Source organism: Capra hircus, chromosome 8 (assembly GCF_001704415.2).
Source record: "Capra hircus breed San Clemente chromosome 8, ASM170441v1, whole genome shotgun sequence".
NCBI classification, from domain to species: Eukaryota; Metazoa; Chordata; class Mammalia; order Artiodactyla; family Bovidae; genus Capra; species Capra hircus.
Window position 1 is genome coordinate 88,811,169 of NC_030815.1, and position 26,529 is coordinate 88,837,697.

Consider the following 26,529-nt stretch of genomic DNA (forward strand, 5'->3'; position numbering starts at 1 on the left):
ACTGCAGATGGTGACTGCAGCCATGAAATTAAAAGATGCTTACTCCTTGGGAGAAAAGTTATGACCAACCTAGACAGCATATTCAAAAGCAGATACATTACTTTGCCAACAAAGGTACGTCTAGTCAAAGCTATGGTTTTTCTAGTAGTCATGTATGGGTGTGAGAGTTGGACTATTAAGAAAGCTGAGCACCGAAGAATTGATGCTTTTGAACTGTGGTGTTGGAGAAGACTCTTGAGAGTCCCTTGGACTGCAAGGAGATCCAACCAGTCCATCCTAAAGGAGACCAGTCCTGGGTGTTCATTGGAAGGACTGATGCTGAAGCTGAAACTCCAATACTTTGGCCACCTGATATGAAGAACGGACTCATTTGAAAAGACCCTGATTCTGGGAAAGATTGAAGGAGGGAGGAGAAGGGGATGACAGAGGATGAGATGGCTGGATGTCTTCTTCGACTCAATGGACATGAGTTTGAGTAAATTCCAGGAGTTGGTGATGGACAGGGAGGCCTGGCGTGCTGTGGTCCATGGGGTCGCAAAGGGTTGGACATGACTGAGCGACTGAACTGAACTGAAAGTGTCACAGAATGATCAAAGCATTATTTAAACATCTTATTCAGTGGGTTTCACTGGCTTTAGCCCTATTTCATACTTAGGGTCTAATCTTCAGAAGTCTTCCAGGATGCTTTCCTCTTCTTTTTTCCTTTCCTTCCCTTCCTTTATTTTCTTTTCAATCCTTTGATTTCTTACGATCCACTGCAAAATGAAATATCTCATTGAGATGTACGTTTAGAAAGTGGAAGTCTTCCATAATCAAGCCCATCCAAGGAGCACTTCTGAAGATTACATCAAAACATGGTCAGACACTTATTCTCTACCTGTGCCACACATACACGAGGCATATACACACGTCTATACTTACATCTGTGCTGCTGAGTCACTTCGGTCATGTCCGACTCTGTGCGACCCCATAGATGGCAGCCCACCAGGCTCCCCCGTCCCGGGGATTCTCCAGGCAAGAACACTGCCATTTCCTTCTCCAGTACATGAAAGTGAAAAGCGAAAGTGAAGTCCCTCAGTCGTGCCTGACTCTGTGCGACCCCATGGACTGTAGCCTACCAGGCTCCTCTGCCCATGGGATTTTCCAGGCAAGAGTACTGGAGTGGGGTGCCATCTCCTTCTCCGACTTACATCTGTAGCCAGGTCTAATTATTTTGCACACATACCTATACTTACATCTGTAACCAGGTGTAATTATTCTGCACTGGCTGTCTACTTCTTGCCTAATGTAATGCTTGGAACCAGTTTCTTAAATTTGGAAGTTTGAAAAATAAGACGCAGAAACACTGAACACCTGCATCAACATCTCCTTTCAAGAACTTGTCTCAAACCTCATCTTCATGATGATGTTATGAGAGGAGGTGCAAAGATTGGAAATGGAAGGTCAAATACATTGTCCTGGGTTGAAATTATTTTTTCTTATCCAGGATGCACTACGGTCTGTGAACTATTTTCAATTTTCATCATCACCTCTTCTTAAAAAAGGAAACATTTCAGTAACCCCTAAAGTAGTTCATAACTTTTAATGTTTTTTCTGATATAAAAAATGTTATGATTCTAGGGGATAGGAAACCTAGCTACTTCTTAATTTTAAGCAATTCAGCTGCATATCATCTTGTGCTTGAGTTCCCATTACAAATTTATTTGTAACCATTACAATTGGTAGATGTTTTAAATAAAACTAACAATTCTTATTTCTCTTCCTTGTTCTGATGCTAAGTGTGTGTCACTTTTTTGCTTTGTGCCTCAGTTTACTGGGTAAGAATAAAGTGTTTTGAAATGCCAAATAAGACAGACTGGAATAAGACAGTATTTGTCTTATTCTTATTCATTATAATTGTCTTATTCTTATTCATTATAAGAATAAGATGAGTAAGATAATAATTTACTATTATTAGCAGTTTTAAAAGATCACTAAAAGAATGCCAGAATAATGGTTGAGCTCAGAAAAGCTTGGGAGTGAGAAGACACGTGTATAAATACAGAATAAGCAGCCCCATCTTTGGAACTTAGAGTGCTCACTGGATGACTGGGTGATGTCAATAGCATTGTTTTGAATAGCAATACACTTCCCTACTGTGCCAGAAGAAGTGCATCATTTTTGGCATCAGAAAGGCTGTGTCCTTGGCGTAACCACTGATCAGCTGAGTGACAGGGGCACGCCATGTCTCTTGCCTCGTCTTCCTTCCCTAGCTTGGAGCCAGCAGAGCATTTCTCAGACTGGAGGAAGGATTGAAATAGAAGAATTTCCTTGTATATGCCAGAAGTGTGGACTCTAATTTTGGTATCAAAATATGTGCAAAAATAAATTATGTGTAGACTCCTTTTGTTTACATCTCTTATTGAACTGTAAATCCCCATCAAACTTGGAAGTGCAAATAAACACAGTAAGACTCGACGACATTCAAAGTAAAATTAATTTACTGTGATGCATAAAGTTTTGCTGAAACTAAATCTCTGCTCCCAATGTGACTCTAAAACTGGCCACCATGGAGCTTTTGAGGGCAGCAACTGTACTATCACAGGCGTCGGATGACTCACTCTTTCCACTAATTTCTTCTATTCAAGTAAACACTTCAGTCATACCTCATTGCGTACAAAAGTGACATTAAATTGCTTCAGGTGGGGCAAAGCCATCTAGTCTGCTTGTTCTTTTCTCTCTAATTCTTTAAAAAATGTGGCACCCAGAATGTTGGAAACCCCACTGAAAATCTTGGCACTGAAACTGCATGCAGAGCTTGATGACACAGTTGTTCGAATGATCCCGCATTTTCTTGTATTAACTTTTAAGATTCTCATGGAAAGGAAACCATAAAAGAGATTCTGGTATAAATATAAACCATAAAAGAGATTTTGAGATATCTCAAAAGCTGGAGAATATACCTGCCCAAACCCAGCGTTCCATGGATCTCAGATTGAGAAACACTAAGTGCTTTCTAGGGTCACTTCTGACATTCACATCTCTTGCACCCAGAAAGGTGTCTATGATTACAAGCTACAATCCTTATTTTTGCCAAATAGCTTCAGATTCTGAGCAGATCTTCCCTGTTGAAACAGGAAGCTGTGTCGACTGTGGGTCTCCCACTCTAATTGCCTGGTCAGTCTGTGAATATACCAAAGGCAAGTGGTCTGCGCAGAAAGAGGAAACAGCTTAGCCAGGCTGCATGCTGGAGAATGACCCCAGGCTAGCAGTCCAATATATCAAGAGCTGCTGGAAGCTCTCTCCTTTTTTAGTGAGTGGTTGTGAGTTCTGGGGAGAGATGTTTGGAAAAACACCTTGAACCATGAACTCCCTGCCATGGATGATCGTACCACGGCATCCTCCACCCCCACGTCCACTCTCCCCTTTTCCCCCTCACACTGGAGGGTTTTCTGGAGTGCTGTAGGAAGAGAAATGGTTGTCTTCTCTGCCCACAGAGAATCACAATGAAGGAACTCATGACAGTCTTGCAAATGCTGAAAAAAAAAAAAAAAAAAACAAAAACCCCAAAGCAAATAACCTTGGAGTCCTCTGAAGCCATCACATTGGGGAAATACCAGCAGCCATGGGGAGAATTTTACCAGTTGCCCCCCTGCCTTGAGAATGTTTTGAATGTTGAAAATATCAACTTTGCAGCAAAGTCTTTCTTTTGCTTTGAAGAATTCAGAGATGGGATTTCCTTGGTGTTCTAATTCAGTTCAGTTCAGTTCAGTTGCTCAGGTATCTGACTGTGACCCCATCGACTGCAGCACGCCAGGCCTCCCTGTCCATCACCAATCCCAGTTTACTCAAACTCATGTCCATTGACTCAGTGATGCCATCCAACCATCTCATCCTCTGTCATCCCCTTCTCCCTCCTTCAATCTTTCTCAGAATCAGGGTCTTTTCAAATGAGTCCATTCTTCGTATCAGGTGGCCAAAGTATTGCAGTTTCAGCTTCAGCATCAGTCCTTCCAATGAACACCCAGGACTGATCTCCTTTAGGATGAACTGGCTGGATCTCCTTGCAGTCCAAGGGACTCTCAAGAGTCTTCTCCAACACCACAGTTCAAAAGCATCAATTCTTCGGTGCTCAGCTTTCTTCACAGTCCAACTCTCACATCCATACATGACTACTGGGAAAAACCATAGCCTTGACTAGACGTACCTTTGTTGACAAAGTAACATCTCTGCTTTTGAATATGCTGTCTAGGTTGGTCATAACTTTTCTCCCAAGGAGTAAGCATCTTTTAATTTCATGGCTGCAGTCACCATCTCCAGTGATTTTGGAACCCCCAAAATAAAGTCTGCCACTGTTTCCATTGTTTCTCCATCTTGCCATGAAGTGATGGGACCAGATGCCATGATCTTAGTTTTCTGAATGTTGAGCTTTAAGCCAACTTTTTTCACTCTCCTCTTTCACTTTCATCAAGAGGCTCTTTAGTTCTTCTTCACTTTCTGCCTGCATATCTGAGGTTATTGATATTTCTCCCATCAATCTTGATTCCAGCTTGTGCTTCATCCAGTCCAGCATTTCTCATGATGTTCCCTGTATATAAGTTAAATAAGCAGGGTGACAATATACAGCCTTGACGTACTCCTTTCCCTATTTGGAACCAGTCTGTTGCCCAGTTCTAATTGTTGCTTCCTGATCTGCATACATATTTCTCCAGAGGCAGGTCAAGCGGTCTACTATTCCCATCTCTCTCAGAATTTTCCACAGCTTATTGTGATCCACATAGTCAAAGGCTTTGGCATAGTCAATAAAGCAGAAATGGATGTTTTTCAGGGAACTCTCTTGCTTTTTTGATGATCCAGCAGATGTTGGCAATTTGATCTCTGGTTCCTCTGCCTTTTCTAAATTCAGCTTGAACATCTGGAAGTTCACAGTTCGCATATTGTTGAAGCCTGGCTTGGCGAAATTTGAGCATTACTTTACTAGAGAGTGAGATGAGTGCCATTGCACGGTAGTTTGAGCATACTTCGGCATTGCCTTTCTTAGGGATTAGGATGAAAACTGACCTTTTCCAGACCTGTGGCCACTGCTGGTGGTCCAGTGGTTGAGAATTGGCCTGCCAATGCAGGTTTGATCCCTGGTCTGGGAATTGAGCTCACAGGCTGCAGGGCAACTAAGCCCACGTGCTCTAGAGCCTGTGCTCCGCAACAAGAGAAGCTACCTTAATGAGAAGCCTGGGCACAGCTAGTGAGTAGCCCTTGCTTGCAGCAACTAGAGAAAGCCCACGTGCAGCAATGAAGACCCAGTACAACAACAACAACAAAAAAACAAAACCAATTCAGAGAATTGTTGGTTCCTCTGTTTAGAAACTAAAGTCCACATGGTTGCCTAGGCCCACTTCTGAGATCATCAATTCCTCTGTGTGCCAAGTAGGTGAATCAGCAAGGGACTTATATTTCATGTGTAAGGGGGAGATTTCTCAATAGTATAGTTCAGTCGCTCAGTTGTGTCCAACTCTTTGCGACCCCATGAATCACAGCACACCAGGCCTCCCTGTCCATCACCAACTCCCGGAGTTCACTCAGACTCACGTCCATCGAGTCAGTGATGCCATCCAGCCATCTCATCCTCTGTCATCCCCTTCTCCTCCTGCCCCCAATCCCTCCCAGCATCAGAGTCTTTTCCCATGAGTCAACTCTTCGCATGAGGTGGCCAAAGTACTGGACTTCTCAATAGAATTCAAACTTTGGAAACATCTCGAAAGGATTAAAATCAGTCATTAAGTCATCATACCTCACCCACCCATTAAGGGTATTTGTAACCAATCTTTGTAACATCCACTTCTGATTTTCTCAGTGTGGCCCCCAGATCAGCAGCAGCAGCAGCTGCCTGGACGCTTGTCAGAAATGTATATTTTGGGCCCTCAGCTCAGATCTGCCCTTGGAGACCCTGGGGTGGGGCCCAGAAATCTGCACTGTAACAAGCCTTGCAGGGGACTCTTGACATCAGCTCAGATTTGAGCACCATTGTTGGAGAGATGATGACAGTGTTTCTCAGCCTTGGTCCATAATAGAATTATCTGTGGAGCTTTTAAAAATTCTGATGCCTGGGGCCCACATCCACTCTGGTTAAATCAGATTATCTGGGACCTGGGACTCAGTGATCAGTGTTTTTACAACTCCTTGGGTGATCCAACATGTTGAGTACCTGGGCCTTCTAGGTCCTTGCTGCTCGCAGTGTGAGTGAGAGCTGTCTGCTGATCTCTGGTGATCCCTGCCCTGCGTGCAGTTCAAGACATGTCCTTTAGCTGGTCTGTCGTTTGGGCTGCTCTTGGTATCTGAGCTGCTGTGTACACGATGCCTCTGCTTCACCCGTGATTAGTGATTTGACAGCTCCTTTTTCTTTCACAGGACACAACAGACTACGTTGCGTACGTTGCTAAGGACCCTGTTAATCGCAGAGGTAAGCCGTGTGTGACCTTTGTCATTTCTCACTCATGTGCAGCTGGGCTTAACCCTGGATACAAGTTGGTCTTCATGATTTCAGCCCTCTTCACCTGCACGAACAAGTGTTCTCTCGTACTGTCAGCGGTAATTGAGCTTTATAGGCAGTGAAGTGTGGCGGCACACCTGGCTGGGTTAGGAGACACTGGATATCTGAGTCTGAACCACACATCTGTATAGGAGATGCTGGATATCTGAGAGCCTGAAACACACACCTGTATCCAGATGGCTAGCACTTGGTACACCTGACCTGTGCAAGGCAGCTCCCACTTAGACTCTGCAGGTGGACTCAGTTACACCTGAAGCCTTTACAAGCTGCTAGCCTCCTGCCCGACACCATCTCCTCATTTATCCACTGCCAACTGTCTCACACCGCTCTGCGTGGCCCTGGAGGCCAGTGTCCAAGTTCAGGGCTCTCGTCTTAAACCCCGCAAAAAATGCTAGACAGAGAGGCCTCAGACACAGGCTAGGTAGAGGATTTGAAGGATCAAGTACTTCTCATCCTCATGGACACTTTATTCCTAGACCTTCCTTTCGTACCCACCATCCCATCAATTACAAACAGTGCTCCCATCCCTCCTGTGTTAACCTGCTTGGGCCGGTGGGCTGAGTGAGGAGAGTGCTATGCTTGAATTCCAGGCAGCCGCCAGGTGGCGCACGACTCCAATTGAGAACTCATCGATGACACCAGTGGAGCTTGTAACAACACAAAATGGCCCTTCCCTTCAACACCCATTGGTTCCCCTCCTCCTCCCATCCTCTATCCCAGAAACCAAATAAAATTTCCTAGTTGGCCTTGCAAAATTTTTGTCTGTACACACACACACACACACACACACACGCGCACGCACATACACACACGCACGCACATACACACACACTCTTCTTTAAAATTTCAACACAGATGTGATTCTGGAATTCTGTTTGCCCACTAACCTTGGGGGAGGGGGAGGCGGCAGGCTGCCCCACATTCCAGAGTTATACTGGTTGAAGTTCTTCTTTTATATTTGTTTGTTTCAGGTTAACCTCAAGTAATCCTAGACTTCCTTTTGATACCTTTAATGGTTCCTAGGTCAATGGCTCTCAAAATGAGCTATATTTTAAATCACCTAGGGAATTCTACAGAGAAGCCAATGGCACCCCACTCCAGTACTCTTGCCTGGAAAATCCCATTGGCAGAGGAGCCTGGTAGGCTGAAGTCCATGGGGTCTCTAAGGGTCGGACACGACTGAGCGACTTCACTTTCACTTTTCACTTTCATGCATTGGAGAAGGAAATGGCAACCCACTCCAGTGTTCTTGCCTGGAGAATCCCAAGGATGGGGAAGCCTGGTGGGCTGCTGTCTATGGGGTCGCATAGAGTCAGACGTGACTGGAACGGCTTAGCAGAAGCAGCAGCAGGAAATTCTAAAAATCCCAGTTCTCAGGCCCCAGAGCAGTGGTGCCCATGATCAGCCAAGGCTGAGAAATCAGGCTCTAGGGACAGACCCGGAAGGAATACAAGCCCATGCAATTTGACTTAGGGCCATAGACGCATACAAGCTATTGTCTTGTTTCACAGGCAGAAACTAGCAGTGCCTTCTGCCCACAGTGCCTTTTCAAAGTCATGGAAATCAGGATATATTTCACATGCGTGTTGGTTTCTAGACCAGCTCCCCCTTGGGACCCGTGTGCAGTGCTAGTGTGAAGACAGATGCCAGACCTCTGTGCTGTGCTGCTGGTGCTTTGATGGTACCATCAGCAAAGGGGTCCTTTGAGATGCTTTGTGGGAGATGGTCACTTCTTCCTTTCAGTTATCTGTTGCCTGTAACACAGCTTTGTGGCTTAACGACCATCATTTTAAAAGTATTTTTTTGATACATTGTGTCACAAGTCCAGGCAGGGCTCAGTTGGCCAATTGTTCTGCTCTATGTGGCATCAGTGGGGTCTTAGGAGGTCTTTGGCTGGTAGCTGGCCTGGTCTAGAAGGGCCAGATTGATTTTACTTCCATGCTTCATACCTTGGCAGGAAGGACTAGAAGTCCAAGCCAGCAGGGTCCTTCTCCCTCTGCATGGAGTCTCAGGGTCCCTCCAGGTGGTTCCTCCATCAAAGAAGTAGGACGTCCCATGTAGCAGCTCTGGGCTCCATGATGCCAGTGTGGGCACATACAGTAGAAGGCCAGGCATGGCTCCACCTCTGTCATAGTTTACCAATCAAGCAGTCCTAGCCAGCTCAGATTCAGGGGACAAGGGAGCCAGACCTGCCCTCCGACAGCAATCTGTAGCTTTTTTTATCCATCACATCTCTGTCCCCACCCCTGCCACCCTTGCAAACACACACATGCAGGGAGCTACAGCCTTCTGTGAGGCAGTAAGTGAAGGGAGGAGGGTTGCCTGAGTACAACTATGAACAGTGTCTCAGAGTTGGCTTTGCCTTCATCCCATGTATGTCCACCCCACCACTACCTCCTTCCATAAGATGCTGGTGGAGCGCTCCGCTGGTTGCTCTGTTCTTCTTCCTCCTCCTGGAATTTAACTTCCAGGAAGAGAGTATAACTTAGTAAGAATGGCCTCTGACATGCAGGAGTCATATTAGAAAGATATTCTGGGAGTAAGTGTTCTTATTTGGACTCTTAGATAGCCAACTCCCCACACAGAGGCCCCAGTCAATATGCTAGGGTAAGCCTTGTAGCATTGTGATTCCCTGGCTGCTGGCAGAGCTCCTTAGAATGGACAGATACCTGGTTCCACATCTGGAACTCAGAAAGTCTTCTGTCAAAATCCTACAGAGATGAGTCAGAGTCCCTCCCCGTTATCATTCATCTTTTCCATATTGATTCCTGCTTATACATTCCCGTGTGTGTTTTGGTTAATCTAGAAGTACTTACAGACCAGCATCTATATAAGTATCAAGAATCCATGGCTATTCTAATTAATCTGGTGGAAGAGTCAAGGATCTCTGACCCAAGTCATTAAGTTCTATGGTAACCACCACTACCATCTCTAGGAGATAAGCATTGCAAATGGGCAAGTTTCATGAAGTCGGCAACTTATCATTGAAAGGCAAAGCCAACCAGGAAGGAGGTCTGGAAGGTAACTCCTGATATATGTAGGATAAAACTCTCAACAAAGCAGGCTTTGCAGGATCCTAATATACCATTTTCACAATGGAATTTGGATTATGACCCAATGACTCCCATCCCCTGCAACCTAATGTCTTTTGGTTCAGGATGGACTGTCCGGGTCACAAAAGTAGCTAAAAGATAATGTTCTGCTTAGACATATGGCTGCCTGCAGGTGGCTTGTATTCCTATAACCTATAAACACAGTAGCATCCCTGGGCAGGCACCCACTGGATCTCCTGAACTTGCTGTAGAATGTCCTGTGGTGTTGACCTGATGACAGAGAGCCCTCTCTTCAGCTTGTATAGCTTCTAATCCCAGGGTTAGAAGTTGCTTTTCCCCCAGGGTTTCCTGAATAAGGGGAAATGTGGTGAATGGGCTCGAGAGGGAAGCCCCCTGTGGACAGCTGCTCACACGACCACACTTCCTTCTTCAGGCTGCTCTAGTAGCTCACGATCATTTCAACCCTGAATTTAGGGTTCCTCTGGCTTTGGACCAGAGGCCCCAGAAGGTAACTTTGTAGGTTACCTTAACTTGGTAGGTCCCGGAAGGTAACTTTCTGGTAGAAGATCACAGAGTATGAACTCCGTAAATGATAGAGCACTTCCTTTGACTTTTCCTTCCCTAGATGCAAAACCTCATCACCTCATTTTAGGTGAAAGCAATGATTTTTTTTTTAAGCCAGGAGGTTAAATTTCATCAAATAACTCTGTGATGGGAGGTTAATTTTCCTGTGGGCAAATGATTAGGTTGTTGTTTCCCTTATCTGACTATTGTCAACCGTGTTTTTTAACAAACAAGCCACCCTCTGGGCTTTAAACATGCTGTGCAGAGTTCAGTTCAGTTCAGTCGCTCAGTCGTGTCCGACTCTTTGCGACCCCATGAATCGCAGCACGCCAGGCCACCCTGTCCATCACCATCTCCCGGAGTTCACTCAAACTCACGTCCATCGAGTCCATGATGCTATCCAGCCATCTTATCCTCTGTCGTCCCCTTCTCCTCCTGCCCCCAATCCCTCCCTACATCAGAGTCTTTTCCAGTGAGTCAACTCTTCGCATGAGGTGCCCAAAGTACTGGAGCTTCAGCTTTAGCATCAGTCCTTCCAAAGAAATCCCAGGGTTGATCTCCTTCAGAATGGACTGATTGGATCTCCTTGCAGTCCAAGGGACTCTCAAGAGTCTTCTCCAATAGCACAGTTCAAAAGAATCCATTCTTTGGTGCTCAGCCTTCTTCAGTCTAACTCTCACATCCATACATGACTACTGGAAAAACCATAGCCTTGACTAAACGGACCTTAGTCGGCAAAGTAATGTCTCTGCTTTTGAATATGCTATCTAGGTTGGTCATAACTTTTCTTCCAAGGAGTAAGCGTCTTTTAATTTCATGGCTGCAGTCACCATCTGCAGTGATTTTGGAGCCCAAAAAAATAAAGTCTGACACTGTTTCCACTGTTTCCCCATCTATTTCCCATGAAGTGATGGGACCAGATGCCATGATCTTCGTTTTCTGAATGTTGAGCTTTAAGCCAACTTTTTCGCTCTCCTCTTTCACTTTCACCAAGAGGCTTTTTAGCTTCTCTTCACTTTCTGCCATAAGGGTGGTGTCATCTGCATATCTGAAGTGATTGATATTCCTCCTGGCAATCTTGATTCCAGCTTGTGTTTCTTCCAGTCCCGCGTTTCTCATGATGTACTCTGAATAGAAGTTAAATAAGCAGGGTGACAGTATACAGCCTCGATGGACTCCTTTTCCTATTTGGAACCGGTCTGTTGTTCCATGTCCAGTTGTAACTGTTGCTTCCTGACCTGCATACAGATTTCTCAAGAGGCAGGTCAGGTGGTCTGGTATTCCCATCGCTGTGCAGAAGACCCTGAATATTTCTGCCTAGCCCAGAAAGTCAGACTTTCAGACTCTGGCTGAAAGTCAGACTTGTACCCACCTAGTGCACATCTCTGTTCACAAGTCCCCTAGGCCCCTCACTGTGATAAGCCATGAGCTAAGTCTTTTCTCCCTCCCTAGAGCTTGTCTCACTTGTCACGATGTGAGCTGATTCCTGGTCTATCTGCTGTCTTGTTTCCTATGATTTTCTCCCACCTCCCCTCCAGTTCCACTCCTTTCTGGCTCATCCTTGAACATGTCAAGTAAACACCTGCCTCAGGGTCTTTGCACCTGTTTAACCCCATGCCTGTGACGTTCTTACACTAGACCTTCCCATGGTTCACTCCCTGACTTCCTCTAGGCTTCTTCTGTGACATCACCTCCTAAGTCATCTTCCCTGGCCATCCTATATTTTATCCTATACTGCTGCTGCTGCTAAGTTGCTTTAGTCATGTCCAACTCTGTGTGACCCCATATATGGCAGCCCACCAGGCTCCCATGTCCCTGGGATTCTCCAGGCAAGAACATGGGAGTGGGTTGGCATTTCCTTCTCCAATGCATGAAAGGGAAAAGTCAAAGTCGCTCAGTTGTGTCCAACTCGTAGCGACCCCATGGACTGCAGCTTACCAGGCTCCTCCATCCATGGGATTTTCCAGTCAAGAGTACTGGAGTGGGGTGCCATTGCCTTCTCCATTATTCTGTACTGTCGTCCTTAATTTACATTTACGTTTTACATTATTGTCTTTATGGTTGTGTTGGTTTTCTGTGACTGTGCTGTGCTTAGTTGCTCAGTCGTGTCCAGCTCTTTGTGGCCCCATGGACTGTAGCCTGCCACATGAACTGTAGCCTGCTAGGCTCCTCTCTCCATGGGATTCTCCAAGCAAGAATACTGGAGTGGATTGCCATTTCCTCCTCCAGAGGATCTTCCCAACCCAGGGATCAAACCCAGGTCTCCTGCATTGTAGACAGATTCTTTACCATCTGTGCACCAGGGAAGCCCAGAAATACTGGAGTGGGTAGCCTGTCCCTTCTCCAGGGAATGTTCCTGACCCAGGAATTGAACTGGGGTCTCCTGCATTGCAGGTGAATTCTTTAAATTCCAGCTGAGCTACCAGGGGAGCCCTGTGACCACTGGAACAAATTACCACAAGCTTTGTGACTTAAAGACCACAAAAGTTGCTCTCTCATAGTTCTGGAGGCTCGGGGTCTAAAATCAAGATGTGGGCAGGGCTGTGCTTCCTCCGAAGGTCCCGGGGAGGAGCCTTCCTGCCTTTTCCGGTGTCTGGTGGCTCCAGGAGCCCTTGGCTTGTGGTTGTATCACTCTAGTCTTGGCATCTGTCTCCACATCATCTCCCCCTCCTCTGTGACTGTGTCGTCGCCTCTTCTGTCCCTTATAATAAGAAACTTGTCATTGGATTTGGGGCCCATCCTAATCCAGAATGATCTCATCTTGAGGTCCTTAACTTAAGGACATCTGGAAAGACCCTTTTACACAGGTTCAAGAGGTCAGGATGCAGACAGGGCTTTGTGCAGGGGCACCATTCAGTCCATGTAAATAGTGTATTTTCCCTTTCTTATTTTCAGTGTCTACCCTCTAGACTGTCAGCTTCATGAGAGCAGGACTCTGTTTTGTTCCTTGCTGTATCTGTAGATTATAGGATAGGGCGTGGTACACGGTTTATGTTCAACAAATGTCTACTGAGTGAAGTCTCCAATAGATATTTTGCACATTGTGCTCATGTGCAAGAATGTTCTTAGGGTTTATACCTCTGGGACAAATCACTGTGTTTTGGGACATCTTCAACTTAAAAAAAAAAAAAAAGAGGTTATTTCACTGTGCAGTTCCACAAGCGGCACAGGAGGACTCCTTGGCTTCTTCAACACTTGGCATTTTCAGGTTTTTAGATTCCTGCCAGTCTGAGGGGTGCAAAACTATCTCCTTATAATTTTAGTTTGCTGCTCTAGGGCTAGTACACATATTAAACTCACTTTTTAAATTTTTATTATTTTTTATTGGAATATAGTTGCTTTACAATGTTATGTTTGTTTCTGTTGTACAGTAGTGAATGAGCTGAGCATATACATACATCCCCTCTTTTTTGGATTTCCATCCCATTTAGGTCATCACAGAACACTGAGTAGAGTTCCCTGTGTGATATGTTAGGTTCTCATTAGTTATTTATGTTATACACAGTAACATACATACGCTGTTGTATGGACATTTAGGTTGCTTCCATATCCTGACTATTGTAAATAGTGCTGCAATGAACATTGGGGTGCATGTATCTTTTTGTTTTTGTTTATTTATTATTGGGGTACAGTTACTTTATGATAGCGTGTTAGTGTCTGTCGTACAATGAATTGAATCAGCTCTGTGTACACACATGGCCCCTCCCTCTTGCGTCTGTCTCCCATCCCCCACATCATTGCAGAGCACTGGGCTGAGCTCCTTGTGCTACACAGCAGCTTCCCACCAGCCATCTGTTTACACCTGGTGGTGCAGATGGGTCAAGCCATTCCACCCTCCTTTCCCACCCTGTGCCCACATGTCTGTTCTCTATGTTTGACTCTCTATTCCTGCCCTGGAAATAGGTTCATTTGTACCATTTTTCTAGATTCCACATATATGTGTTAGTATGAATTATGGTCTTCTCAGAGTATATGCCCAGGAGTGGGACTTCTGGGTCCTATGGTAGTTCTATTTTTAGTATTTTTAAGGGACCTCCATACTGTTCTTCACAGTAGCAGTATCAACTGACATTTCCACCAATAATGTAAAAGAATTCCCCTTTCTCCACACCCTCTCCAGCATTTATTGTTTGTAGATTTGTTGATGATGGCCAGTCTGACTGCTGTGAGGTGATGCCTCACTGTGGTTTTAGTTTGCATTTCTCTAATAATTAGTGATGTTGAAAACAACTCTTAATTAAGAGCATGGGAGCGGAATCTTGAAGTTCTTACCTGTCTTGGATTCAAAAGTCTGAAACAATGAGCATGTGAATATACTAAGTGGACACACTAGAGCTGACTGAAAACTATGCTTGAGTTTGTAGCCTCCAGCTCTCTGCTAAGAATTCATTGGTGTTCAGTGTTCCTTTTAAGGGGTGAGAGTTCTCAGCCCACAAGGAGAAAGAGAGAGCAGTCATTGTTTGGTAGGGTCTTTTTCTGATTGGGCAATGATTCCAGATGTCTCTGAGATTCCCTGTGTCAGTCACCAGTTGGTAGAGAATGTGGCTGTGAACTTGAACTCTTGGAGAGTCTGTGAGTCTAGATATGAGGACAGGAGGAGAGTCCAAGATGGGACCACTGCAAGGGCTGGGCTGGCTTGGGGAGGCTGGATGGCTGTGAAGTGTGAGTTGGAAGTGTTGTGGGTGCGGGTGTGGGTGTGGGTGTGGGTGGAAGGGGTCATGACTTCCTAAAAGAGCAGCACAGATCCTGCGAGGTTTTCTGCCCATACTTGCAGAGTCCCACTACCCCGCCCCCCGCCCCATGGAACTAGTGCCCACCAAGGTGGGGAGGCCCAACCCACAAGGTATCGACGTGGGAGACACATGTTAGAGCCTCTGTTTATAGTCGCTGCTGATTTGAGACAGAGGGGATATTACCTTGTAATCATAAATAAAAGGTGCAGTGAACCAGTGACATCCTTTCTGTGTGTCAGTGGCTCCAGGACCACAGAGGGGGTATGGGAAGTGGGATCTTACTTTCACAAACACACACACACACACACACACACACACACACACACACACACACAAATCAGATAAGGAATCAACCCCTCCAAACTCTAAATTATTAAGAAAAGTTTTCCAGAGATGGAAAGATGAATTTTTATCTATCATTGTTAGACACTGGCAGGGCAGTGTCTAAATATAAATATCTCACTCAAAATAATTATCTTGCTTTGAGATAATAACTGACAATGTAATGCTTTCAGGGTCAACGAGACATCTTGAACTTTTGTTTATCTTTGTTGTGTCCTTTTTGAAAAGTAAAAAGAAAGTGTCAGTCATGTCTGACTCTTTGTGACCCCCATGGACTGTAGCCTGCAAGACTCCTCTGTCCATGGGATTCTCCAGGCAAGAATGCTGGAGTGGGTTGTCATTCCCTTCTCCAGGGGATCTTCCCTGCCCAGGGATCAAACCAGTGTCTCCTGCATCACAGACAGATTCTTTACTGTCTGAGCCACCAGAAAAGGCCTACATGTTTTAAAAGATATTTTTATAATATACATACGATTATATTGGGCTTCCCAAGAGGCACTAGAGGTAAAGAATTCACCTGTCGATGCAGCAGACACAGGAGATGCAGGTTTGATTCCTGGATCCTGAAAAACCCTGGAGTAGGAAATGGCAACTCGCTCCAGTATTCTTGCCTGGAAAATTCGATTGACAGAGGAGCCTGGCAGGTTACAGTTCATCGGGTCGCAAAGAGTTGGACACAACTGAGCACAAGGAAAGAAGGAACTATTATATTATGTTCATAATTTATAAATAAGTTAGCATCTATTTGGGACATATGCTCAGTATAGTGAAGAATTCTTTACTAGTAAGCATGAACAAACCTTGACAACTTCTTATTTACAGAAGTAAAGCCATTTGGGTGTTTGGTGCACATGATAAGCATTGCTAGTGCTCACTTATGTCTTGACCTCCTTCTCCCCAAGCTCCCAGGAGACAGTACTGCCAGCCTTTCCCGGGTAGAGGAGGAGCCAGGTGACAGTTCTATGTGAGAGCAGAATGCATGCGTGCTGGTACCAGGCCCTGCTGTCTCTTTCTCCCCTGGCTTGTGGAGGAGGCCTTGTATCGAAATTCAGGATTGAAAGATCAAAGCAGCCTGGCTCATGGTGTCACCACCCGGTTGAGGAGAGTTGGGGTGATTGAGGAGAGTTGCCCAGGAATGAGCAGAAAAGAATGGAGTTGTCACTGAGATGCTGGGGCTCTTTCTTATTGCAACATCACTTGTTTGTGCTGACTAACAGAGCAACTGTCCCAGGCAGGGCTCAGAGAGCAAGCTCAGATGAATGGAGGTTCCAGGTGGCCTGCAGTCCGCTCATCAGTTAGATGGCTGGGGCAGCCTCGAACACCAATGGCCAGGTGGAGCCACTGGCTTCTGGACTTGTTTGGAACCATAGGGAAACTGAACCAGCACCTTACATAGTAATTTCTGCCCTGCCAGGGTCTACTGTGCGTGGAAGATGTGTGGTTGCCATGTGAGTAAAGATGCCATATCTCAGTTCTATCTGATGTGATTAAAAGGGTCTCAGCACACGCTGCTCTCAAGTGGCTCATCCCCAGCTGGGAGAGGCCTTTGTGGTGAAGCCGGATGAGGCCCCTTGCTAGTGTCAGGGCTGAGGTGGCTGCTGTGTGGTCTGAGTGAGTTCCTGGAGGGTGATGTCGGCCTTGCTTTTGGTCAAGAAGAGAGACCAGCTGGGCAAACCAGCACCTCCAGTCCTCACCCCCCTTCTGTTCACTACTGTTCACCCCTCAGTGGTACACTACTGTACCGCTACAAAAGAGCCAGTTTCCTCCAAAAGGGACAGATTGAGGAATGACCTCATTTTGCTGCTCCTGTGTTTGTTTGGGGGCCACATTTTAGGTTTTACAGCATCAGTTTGAGTCTTGACTCTGGGCCCCACCACTCTGTATGTACTTTTTATCCAGTGCTTCTCCTTCTCATTCATGAATGACAGACACCTCCAGCTCCCTGTTTGCATTGTGGGATAAAACAAGCAGCTCTGCTGGTCATCTTTGGGGAGGCCCTCATAATCCTCCCACAGGTGAGGCTAGATGATAGTGGCTTTTAAGCTAAAAACCATTGCAACACCGAGAGAAAATCCGAGGCCCAGAGAGACTGTCAGCCCAGGGTGGTTTTAGATTTGGAGTGAGTTTCTGGAGCACAGAGAAGTCATTCTACAGAAGGATCCTTAAACCCAACTGACAGATGATGCTTACTCAGTCCACTGGGGACTGAGCCCAGCCCCAGAGCCTGGAGTCATGATTTAATCCTGCATCTGCAGGTTCTGTCGCCCTCTTGTATCCAAATACTAGGGCTCCACTGTCACCAAGCAAGGGTGCTTCCACCCAGAGCCCTGCATCTTCCAACTGTCCCAGGAACTGACTTAAAGAAGACCTATCTCAGGCCTGGACTTCTTTGGTGTGTAGAAGGTGAGAGAGCTGTGCGGACCTCGGCAGAAACCTTATTCTTCATTCACTGTGTTAAAGCCTAGAGTGCTGATTTTCTCCTTAGAAGAAAGACTAGCTTCACTTTCTTGACTCATCCCTAGTTGTTATTCTGGTTCTCCAAAGTACTAGCCAGCTGGTTCCCTCGGCTGGTGCTGATGCTGGGTGGAGGGGGCAGGTGTGGCTGGAAACACGGGTCAGGAGGGGGAGCCAGGTGTCTTTCCCTCAATCCATCCTAGACTCCTATTTCCTTATTGGCTGGAAAGACACCTCCAATCCTGTCCATTAATGAATAATCACGCGACTACAACAGCTGCTTAATATGGGCTTGCTTTATGCTTATCTGGGTTAATAATAAATACTAATACCCATAATAACATAAAAGAATATCATTATTGGCTCACAGAGATACAGCTGGGACATCTGTCTCCTGGGACAAATCCCTTGGCCATATCTGTGCTAGGGCTAGTGTATCCAAGGGATAATGCTTCCCTGGTAGTTCAGTGGTAAAGTATCCACCTGCCAATGTAGGAGATGAGGAGACATGGGTTTGATTCCAGGGTCGGGAAGATCCCCTGGAGAAGGAAACAGCAGCTCACTCCAGGATACTTGCCTGGGAAAGCCTATGGACAGAGGAGCCTGGCGGGCTGCAGTCCATAGGGTCACAAGAGTTGGACATGACTAAGCCACTGAGCATGGGCTTGAGACCCAAGGGGACTGCACTGCAGCCCGAAGCAGTGATCCAGTTACACTTGGTCTTCCCAGAAAATTCTTGTTTCTGTGTCCCCAGAGGCATGCTCCTTTGAGCCTGTGAGAAGAAACCTCAGGCTCCCCAGCCCAGCAGCTACCATCAGGGTGGGCTGTGCAGTGCCTGGCTGGCGTTGTGCATAGAGAAGGCGGCTTCGTGATGGAAGAGCGGCCAAACTGTGGAGGTGGTGATGTCTCTGCTCCTTCCCTCGCAGCTTCCCATCTTAATGAGTCCTCTCTTTGCTGACTTCCCCTGCAGTGGCAATGCTTCTGCACCTTCCTAATCACTGCCCCAGGGAACAGCTCACTGCTGTAGCAATGCCTCTCTGGGCATCCACCATGCTCCTGGAGGAACCTCCTTGAAACACAGTTGTGTCCTAACGGTGGCAAGAGAAAGATGGAGTGTGACACACACATCTGTCATTTTCTCCAGGGAGAATGCCTTTATCTCATTAGTAGCAGAACATGTTGCACTGATCAGGGTGCCACGTGGAGGGGCTGAGATGTTTCTGTGGGATGCCATGGACATGTGTTTGGGGAGGAGACAGTTCTACTTGTAGAACAGAGGGGGCCTTCTCTGGCACCTTCCTCCATTTGACCCTTTTTTCTCTGAAGGTTCCACATGGATTATGCCACCTCCTGGCCACCAGGAAGGCAGGCACCCCAGTGGGTTAAGGTTGCTCCAGGTCCCTGAGGGGCCCTCATCTGACTGCCAACACCTCTTTGATGAGAAGCAGCATGATTGTCCAGGCTCTTCTGGTGTAGATGCAGATGGCATGTGGTGGGTTGGTCATACTGGCTAACTAGTATCTCTATAAATGCATCTTAAAAGTTAAGATGCTTTGAGTTGAGTCTTAGTGCTTGGAGTTGCCACATTTGGTGATGACACTTTACTCCCCCTAGGAAATAAGCAAACAACTTCCTCCAAGGCCATAGGAAACCTCAAGATTCATTCAGTATGAGTCTGTTTAACTACAATGAGGTATCACCTCACACTGTTCAGAATGGCCATCATCAAAAAAATAAAAAAATCTATAAACAGTAAATACTGGAGAAAAGGGAAACTTCTTACACGACTGGTGGGAATATAAATTGATACAGTCCATTATGGAGAACAGATTTCTTGAAAAATCTAGGAATAAAACTACCATATGAACCAGCAATCCCACTATTAGGCATATACCCTGAGAAAAACCATGATTCTAAAAGACACATGTACCCCAATGTTCATTGCAGCACTATTTACAATAGCCAGGACATGGAAACAGCCTAGATGTCCTTTGACAGATGAATGGATAAAGAAGTTGTTGTACAAGTATTCAATGGAATATTACCCTGTCATAAAAGGAATGAATTTGAGTCAGTTCTAGGGAGGTGGATGAAACTAGAACCTGTTATACAGAGTGAAGTAAGTCAGAAAGAAAAACAAATGTCACATATTAACGCATATGCATGAAATCTAGAAAAATGATACTGATGAACCTATTTGTAGGGCAGCAATAGAGACGCAGACAGAGAACAGACTTGTGGAGCCAGCAAGGGAAGGGACAGGGTGGCATGAATTGAGAGAGCAGCACTGAAGCTTATACATTGCCACGTGCAAAACAGATAGCCAGAGGGAACTTGCTGTATGATGCAGGCAGCTCAACTCACAGCTCTGTGACAACCTAGATGGGGTGGGAGGGAGTGAGAGGTGGGGAGGGAGGTTCAGGAGGGAGGGGATATACGTATACCTAAGGCTGATTCATGCTGATGTGTGGCAGAAACCAACACAACATTGTGAAGCAGTTATCCTCCAATTAAAAATAAATACATTTAAAAAAAGAGTCAATTTAAGTCCAATTTTAAGGCTCATGGGGTCTTAGAGGGATTCCTTTGCCATGTTAAGATTTCCCTCCAAACTCTATTTCCCAGTTGAGTTCAAAGTTGATATTTTATATACTCTCAAGCAATTGAAAAGCCATCAAGTTGAATTTTAAAAATTTAAAATGAACTTACAAACAGAACCTTTACTTTTGCAGAGAATAAGCTATTAAGAAATGGATCCCTGTGGTGAAGCTGTGTCTGGGGGCTCCTGGGATTAAGCTGCAGGCAGAGCTGCCAGGACATGTTATGAAAGCCACCTCCTTGGCGCCCTCTTCTTCCCTAGGCTGCGGGGTTTCACCCTCAGGAAGAAGGAGCCTGGGTAGCTCCAGTGTCTGCCTCTAATGGGGCTGTGTCCCTTGCTCCCACAGCTTGTCACATTCTGGAGTGTTGTGATGGGCTGGCCCAGGATGTCATCGGCTCCATCGGACAAGCCTTTGAGCTCCGGTTTAAGCAGTATTTGCAGTGTCCTTCCAAGATCGCTGCTCTTCATGACCGGTGAGTAGTGCTGTGACACCATTTGCAGCGGCCTCTCTGCATTTTCTGCCCTTTCCTCTTAAAATAACTTAAAAGGAGAAAAACCAGAAAACAGCTCCCTGAGGAGTGCTCTGAACAGACAGTTAATCACAGGGCTTCCTGGGCCTGGGGACACCTGGCTGGTGCTGGGCTGGGGCTCAGAAAACCGACAGATGGAAGCTGACATATGGGTGATGCTCCCAATGTTTAGAAAAACATTTTCTTGAAACTATAGTGACAGTAGCTAAGGTTACCAAAAAAACCCAGTGTGATATGTTTTTATTCTGTTTCCTCTGCAAGCATGTGATGTCCCCATATGTTGTCTTCTTGGGTGGGTGTCACCCCGGGTTCTACCTGCGCTGTTGTTGTCATCATCAGGGTTAGACAGAGTCCTGATTCGGGGGCTCCTGTCATGAGGCGCTATGCTTGGGATGACCAGCATGGCTCTGCTTTATTGGACTTTGTAGCTTTCAGGCTCAGTGGCTGTAGGGTCCTGATCTTTGTCTCAGCAGTTTTTCTCTGTAGGGAGAAGACTCTTGAGAGTCCCTAGGACTGCAAGGAGATCAAACCAGTCAATACGAAAGGAAACCAACCATGAATATTTGTTGGAAGGATTGACGCTGAAGCTGGAGCTCCAATCCTTTGGCCATATGATGCTTAGAGCTGACTCCTTGGAAAAGACCCTGAAGCTGGGAAAGATTGAGAGCAAGAGGAGAAGAAGTTGGGGGACAGAGGATGAGATGGTGGGATGGCATCACCAACTCAATGGACATGAGTTTGAGCCAACTCCAGGAGACAGTGAAGGACAGGGAAGTGTGGCGAGCTGCAGTGCGTGGGCATCACAAAGAGTTGGACACAACTTACTGACTGAACAATAAGTTTTCTTTGTAAAATAAGAATAATAGAAGCTTGCAATATTTTAAACATTAAGTTCAGTTCAGTTCAGTTGCTCAGTCATGTCTGACCCTTTGCGACCCTATGGACTGCAGCATGCCAGGCTTCCCCATCCATCACCAACTCCTGGAGCTTGCTCAAACTCAGGTCCATTGAGTTGGTGATGCCATCCAACCATCTCATCCTCTGTCATCCTGTTCTTCTCCTGCCTTCAATCTTTCCCAGCATCAGGGGGTTTTCCAATGAGTTATTTGTGCACATCAGGTGGTCAAAATATTGGAGTTTCAGCATCAGTCTTTCCAATGAATAGTCAGGACTGATTTCCTTTAGGATGGACTGGTTGGATCTCCTTGCAGTCCAAGGGACTCTCAAGAGTCTTCTCCAACACCACAGTTCAAAAGCATCCATTCTTTGGTGCTCAGCTTTCTTTATAGTCCAACTCTCACATCCATACATGACTACTAGAAAAAACATAGCTTTGACTATATGAACCTTTGTTGGCAAAGTAATGTCTCTGCTTTTTAATATGCTGTCTAGGTTGGTCATGGCTTTTCTTCCAAGGAGCAAGCGTCTTTTAATTTCATGGCTGCAGTCACCATCTGCAGTGATTTTGGAGCCCAAGAAAATTAAGTCTGTCATTGTCTCCATTGTTTCCCCATCTATTTGCCATGAAGTGATGGGACTGGATGCCATGATCTTAGTTTCTTGAATGTTGAGTTTTAAGCCAGCTTTTTCACTGTTCTCTTTCACCTTCATCAAGAGGCTCTTTAGTTCTTCTTCACTTTCTTCCATAAGGGTGGTGTCATCTGCATATCTGAAGTTATTGATGTTTCTCTTGGCAATCTTGATTCCAGTTTGTGCTTCATCCAGCCTGGCATTTTGCATGATGTACTCTGCATATAAGATAAATTAGCAAGGTGACAATATGCAGCCTTGATGTACTCCTTTCCCAATTTGGAATCAATCTGTTGTTCCATGTCCAGCTCTAACTGTTGCTTCCTGACCTGCATACAGATTTCTCAGTAGGCAGGTAAGGTCATCTGGTATTCCTGTCTCTTTAAGAATTTTCCACAGTTTGTTATGATTCACACAGTGAAAGACTTTAACATAGTTAATGTAAATGTTTTTCTGGAATTCTCTTGGTTTTTTGACAATCCAGTGGATGTTAGCAATTTGATCTCTGGTTCCTCTGCCTTTTCTAAATCCACCTTGAATATCTGGAAGTTCTCAGTTCATGTGCTGTTAAAGCCTAGCTTGGAGAATTTTGAGTATTACTTTACTAGTGTGTGAGATGAATGCAATTGTGTGATAGTTTGAGCATTCTTTGGCATTGCCTTTCTTTCAGATTGGAATGAAAACTGACCTTTTCCAGTCCTGTGGCCACTGCTGAGTTTTCCAAATTTGTTGGCAGATTGAGTGCAGCACTTTCACAGCATCATCTTTTAGGATTGGAAATAGCTCAGCTGGAATTCCATCACCTTCGCTAGTTTTGTTCATACTGACGCTTCCTAAGGCTCACTTGACTTCTCACTCCAGGATGTCTGGCTCTAAATGAGTGATCACACCATCATGGTTATATGGGTCATGCAGATATTTTTTGTATAGTTCTTCTGTGTATTCTTGCCACCTCTTCTTAATATCTTCTTATGTTAGGTCTATATCATTTCTGTCCTTTATTGAGCCCATCTTTGCATGAAACTTTCCCTTGGTATCTCTAATTTTTTTGAAGAGATCTTTAGTCTTTCCCATTCTATTGTTTTCCTCTATTTCTTTGCATTGATCACTTAGGAAGGCTTTCTTAGTTCTCCTTACTATTCTTTGGAACTCTGCATTCAGATGGATATATCTCTCCTTTTTTCCTTGCCTTTCACTTCTCTTCTTTCCTCAGCTATTTGTAAGGCCTCCTCAGACAACCATTTTGCCTTTTTGCATTTCTTCTTCTTGGGGATGGTTTTGATCACTGCCTCCTGTACAATGTTGCAAACTTCCGACCATAGTTCTTCAGGCACTCTATCAATCAGATCTAATCCCTTGAATCTATTTGTCACTTTCACTGTATAATTATAAGGGATTTATTTAATTTAGGTCATACCTTAATGGTCTAGTATTTTTTCCCTACTTTCTTCAATTTAAGTCTGCACTTGGCAATACAGAGTTCATGATCTGAAGCACAGTCAACTCCTGGTTTTGTTTTTGCTGACTGTATAGTGCTTCTCCATCTTTGGCTGCAAAGAATATAAGCAATCTGATTTCGGTATTGAACACCTGGCAATGTCCATGTGTACAGTTGTCCCTTGTGTTGTTGGAAGAAGATGTTTGCTATGACCAGTATGCTCTCTTGGAAAAATTCTCTTAGTCTTTTCCCTGCTTCATTTTGTACTCCAAGGCCAAACTTGCCTGTTACTCCAGGTATCTCTTGACTTCCTACTTTTGCATTCCAGTCCCCTCTGATGAAAAGAAACTTTTTTTGGTGTGTTCTAGAAGGTCTAGAACTGAGGTTAAATGTTTCATTTAAACATTAAATGAAATAGTAAATGTAAACAGGAATTGTGAGATGTTTAGTTTATCATAAAAAATGTTCAGCGTCTACTCTTGAGTTTCCTTAGGAGATAAGAATATTCCATGCAGCACTAAAAAGAAAGTAATGAGGCATATTGATCATTTAGTCACTTCTCCTACTGAAAGCTTATTACAATGGTGTGTTCACTGTCAATAAAGGTTAATTTCTCCTGAATTTACTTTCCCTCCAACTTCTATGGCTATATTCCAGACTTAGTTGTGAAGGCATTATATTCCTCTGTCTTCATTATCTCTCTGAAGTCTTCATCTTTCTTGAAAGAGATTTTTAATTTTTTTTTTATCCGCTGGAAAATTTCTTTTAAGGTATTCATTGTGGGGGTGCCTATGGAAGCCCCATTTTTCCTGGTTGACAAGGACTTCTGCAAACTCGTATAAGCTGTGTGAAAAAAAAGTTAGTAAGTAGTGGGGACCCTATAGCCCTTCACAGGACAGTGGGTGAACAAAGTTCTAAATTTTATTTTATAATGGAATATAGTCATTAAACAGAATTCATCAGTATATGTGTATTATCAAAATGAATCTCAAACATTTTAAATGAAGTAAAAAAAGATATGAAGCATTTATGGAAATTTTAAAAACACATAAATAACTGTATATGTAGCTTATGGATAAATGCATGTGTATAAAGAGTATAAAAACGTGCAAGAATATTACATACCAACTCTAGGACATGTGAGGATGACAGGAACATGTATGCATGCATGTTCAGTCATGTCCAACTCTTTGCGACCCCATGGGCTGTAGCCCGCCAGGCTCCTCTGTCCATGGAGTTTTCCAGGGAAGAATACTGGAGTGATTTGCCATTTCCTACTCCAGGTGATCTTTCTGACCCACGGACCGAACCCGTGGCTCTTGCATCTCCTGCATTGGCAGGCAGATTCTTTACCACTGTGTCACCTGGGAAGCCCAAATTTTTGTACATAGAAGCCAGGTGCATGCATGCATGCTAAGTCATGTCCGACTCTTTGTGACCCCATAGACTGTAGACCACCAGGCTCCTGTGTCCCTGGGATTCTCCAGGCCAGAAGACTGAAGTGGGTTGCCATTTCCTCCTTCAGGGGATCTTCCCGACTCAGGGACTGAACTCACGCCACCTATGTATCCTATATTGACAGGCAGACTATTTACTACTGAGCCACCTGGAAAACCAACAGGGGCTTGGGGTGGGCTATAACTGGTTTTGTTAAGTGTATCTCTTCCCTAACATTTTATAAGAATAGTATTCCAGTATGTAAAATGAATTTTGCAGTGAACACCTGTACAACCAACCACCTAGATTCTACTATTAACATTTTACTGAAAATATCACATACTTATTCATCCAATGTGAGTCTGACAAATTTTATTTCTTTAAAAAGAAAGGAATTAAATATAGGAAAATGTTCACACTTTTTTAATCTCAGTGGTGGATGTGTAGGTGTCTTTTATATTAATTTAGCTTTTCTGTACTTTCAAAATGTTACACAAAAGTCAAATAAATACTATTAAATTAGTATGTACAAAAATGAATGGGGAGAGTTAATTGAACTACATGCTTCTCTGGGCATATACTTAAGGTGTGAAGTCCTTACATGTTTCTATATAATAAAATTTGAAGATGTTTTGGGGAAAGGAAATGAAGTAGAGAGATCTTATCTATTGAGAAAACTTTGAATCCAATATGCAAGTAATGGTATAAAATTTCTAAAGCAGAGCATCAACCAGGGGTCCTGGTCCCTGGCATCATTCTCATCTGGTCTGACAAGCTGCTTGTGTCCACTGAGCAGGTCTGAGACCCATCAGGTGGGAATGTGTCACCTTCTGGCCCTGCTGGGGCCATGAGAGAGCACATCTTGCCTCCAGCTGCCACACTCTTTGTCCCCTCCCCACCCTTTTCCAGAGACCTTGGATTGCAGAAGTCATTGGCCCATTTTCCTTCTAGATTTCCCAGAGGCCAGCAAGACAGGAGGTTCTGTTTGTGAGCAGTTCGCCTTGGGTTTGCTTCTTGCTTGCTCAGGCCACTTCTCTTCAAATTGGGAATGAGCTGGAAGTGTGAGAATTTGGTATAATCAGCTTCTTTGTCCACATTCCTCAGAATAGAGTTGGGGACAGATGAGTGTGGAGTGAGCGTGGTGCGTTAGGGCCCAGTAGGCTGCCCCAGCATCTCAAAGTTTCAGGTTGGCGCACATGGCTTCCTCTATCTACTCCTGCTGCTGCTGGTTGGATGACTTTACTCATTATTTGTGAATTATTTTTTGCTCATTGTGTTAATCATTGGGAGACAGACTCTGTATCTGGAATCATCTCCCATCTC

General features: G+C 44.8%; 1 protein-coding gene across 2 annotated transcripts in view; it reads left to right on the forward strand.

The window, feature by feature from the left end:
- The window catches only part of SHC3 (SHC adaptor protein 3), a 186,882-nt gene that overhangs the window by 113,879 nt on the left and 46,474 nt on the right, over positions 1-26,529 (forward strand). For both annotated transcript variants that reach the window (XM_018052523.1, XM_018052522.1), the window contains exons 6-7: positions 6,385-6,436; positions 20,618-20,744. In XM_018052523.1, coding sequence (XP_017908012.1) covers positions 6,385-6,436; positions 20,618-20,744 — 179 coding nt within the window. The remainder of the gene's footprint in view (positions 1-6,384; positions 6,437-20,617; positions 20,745-26,529) is intronic.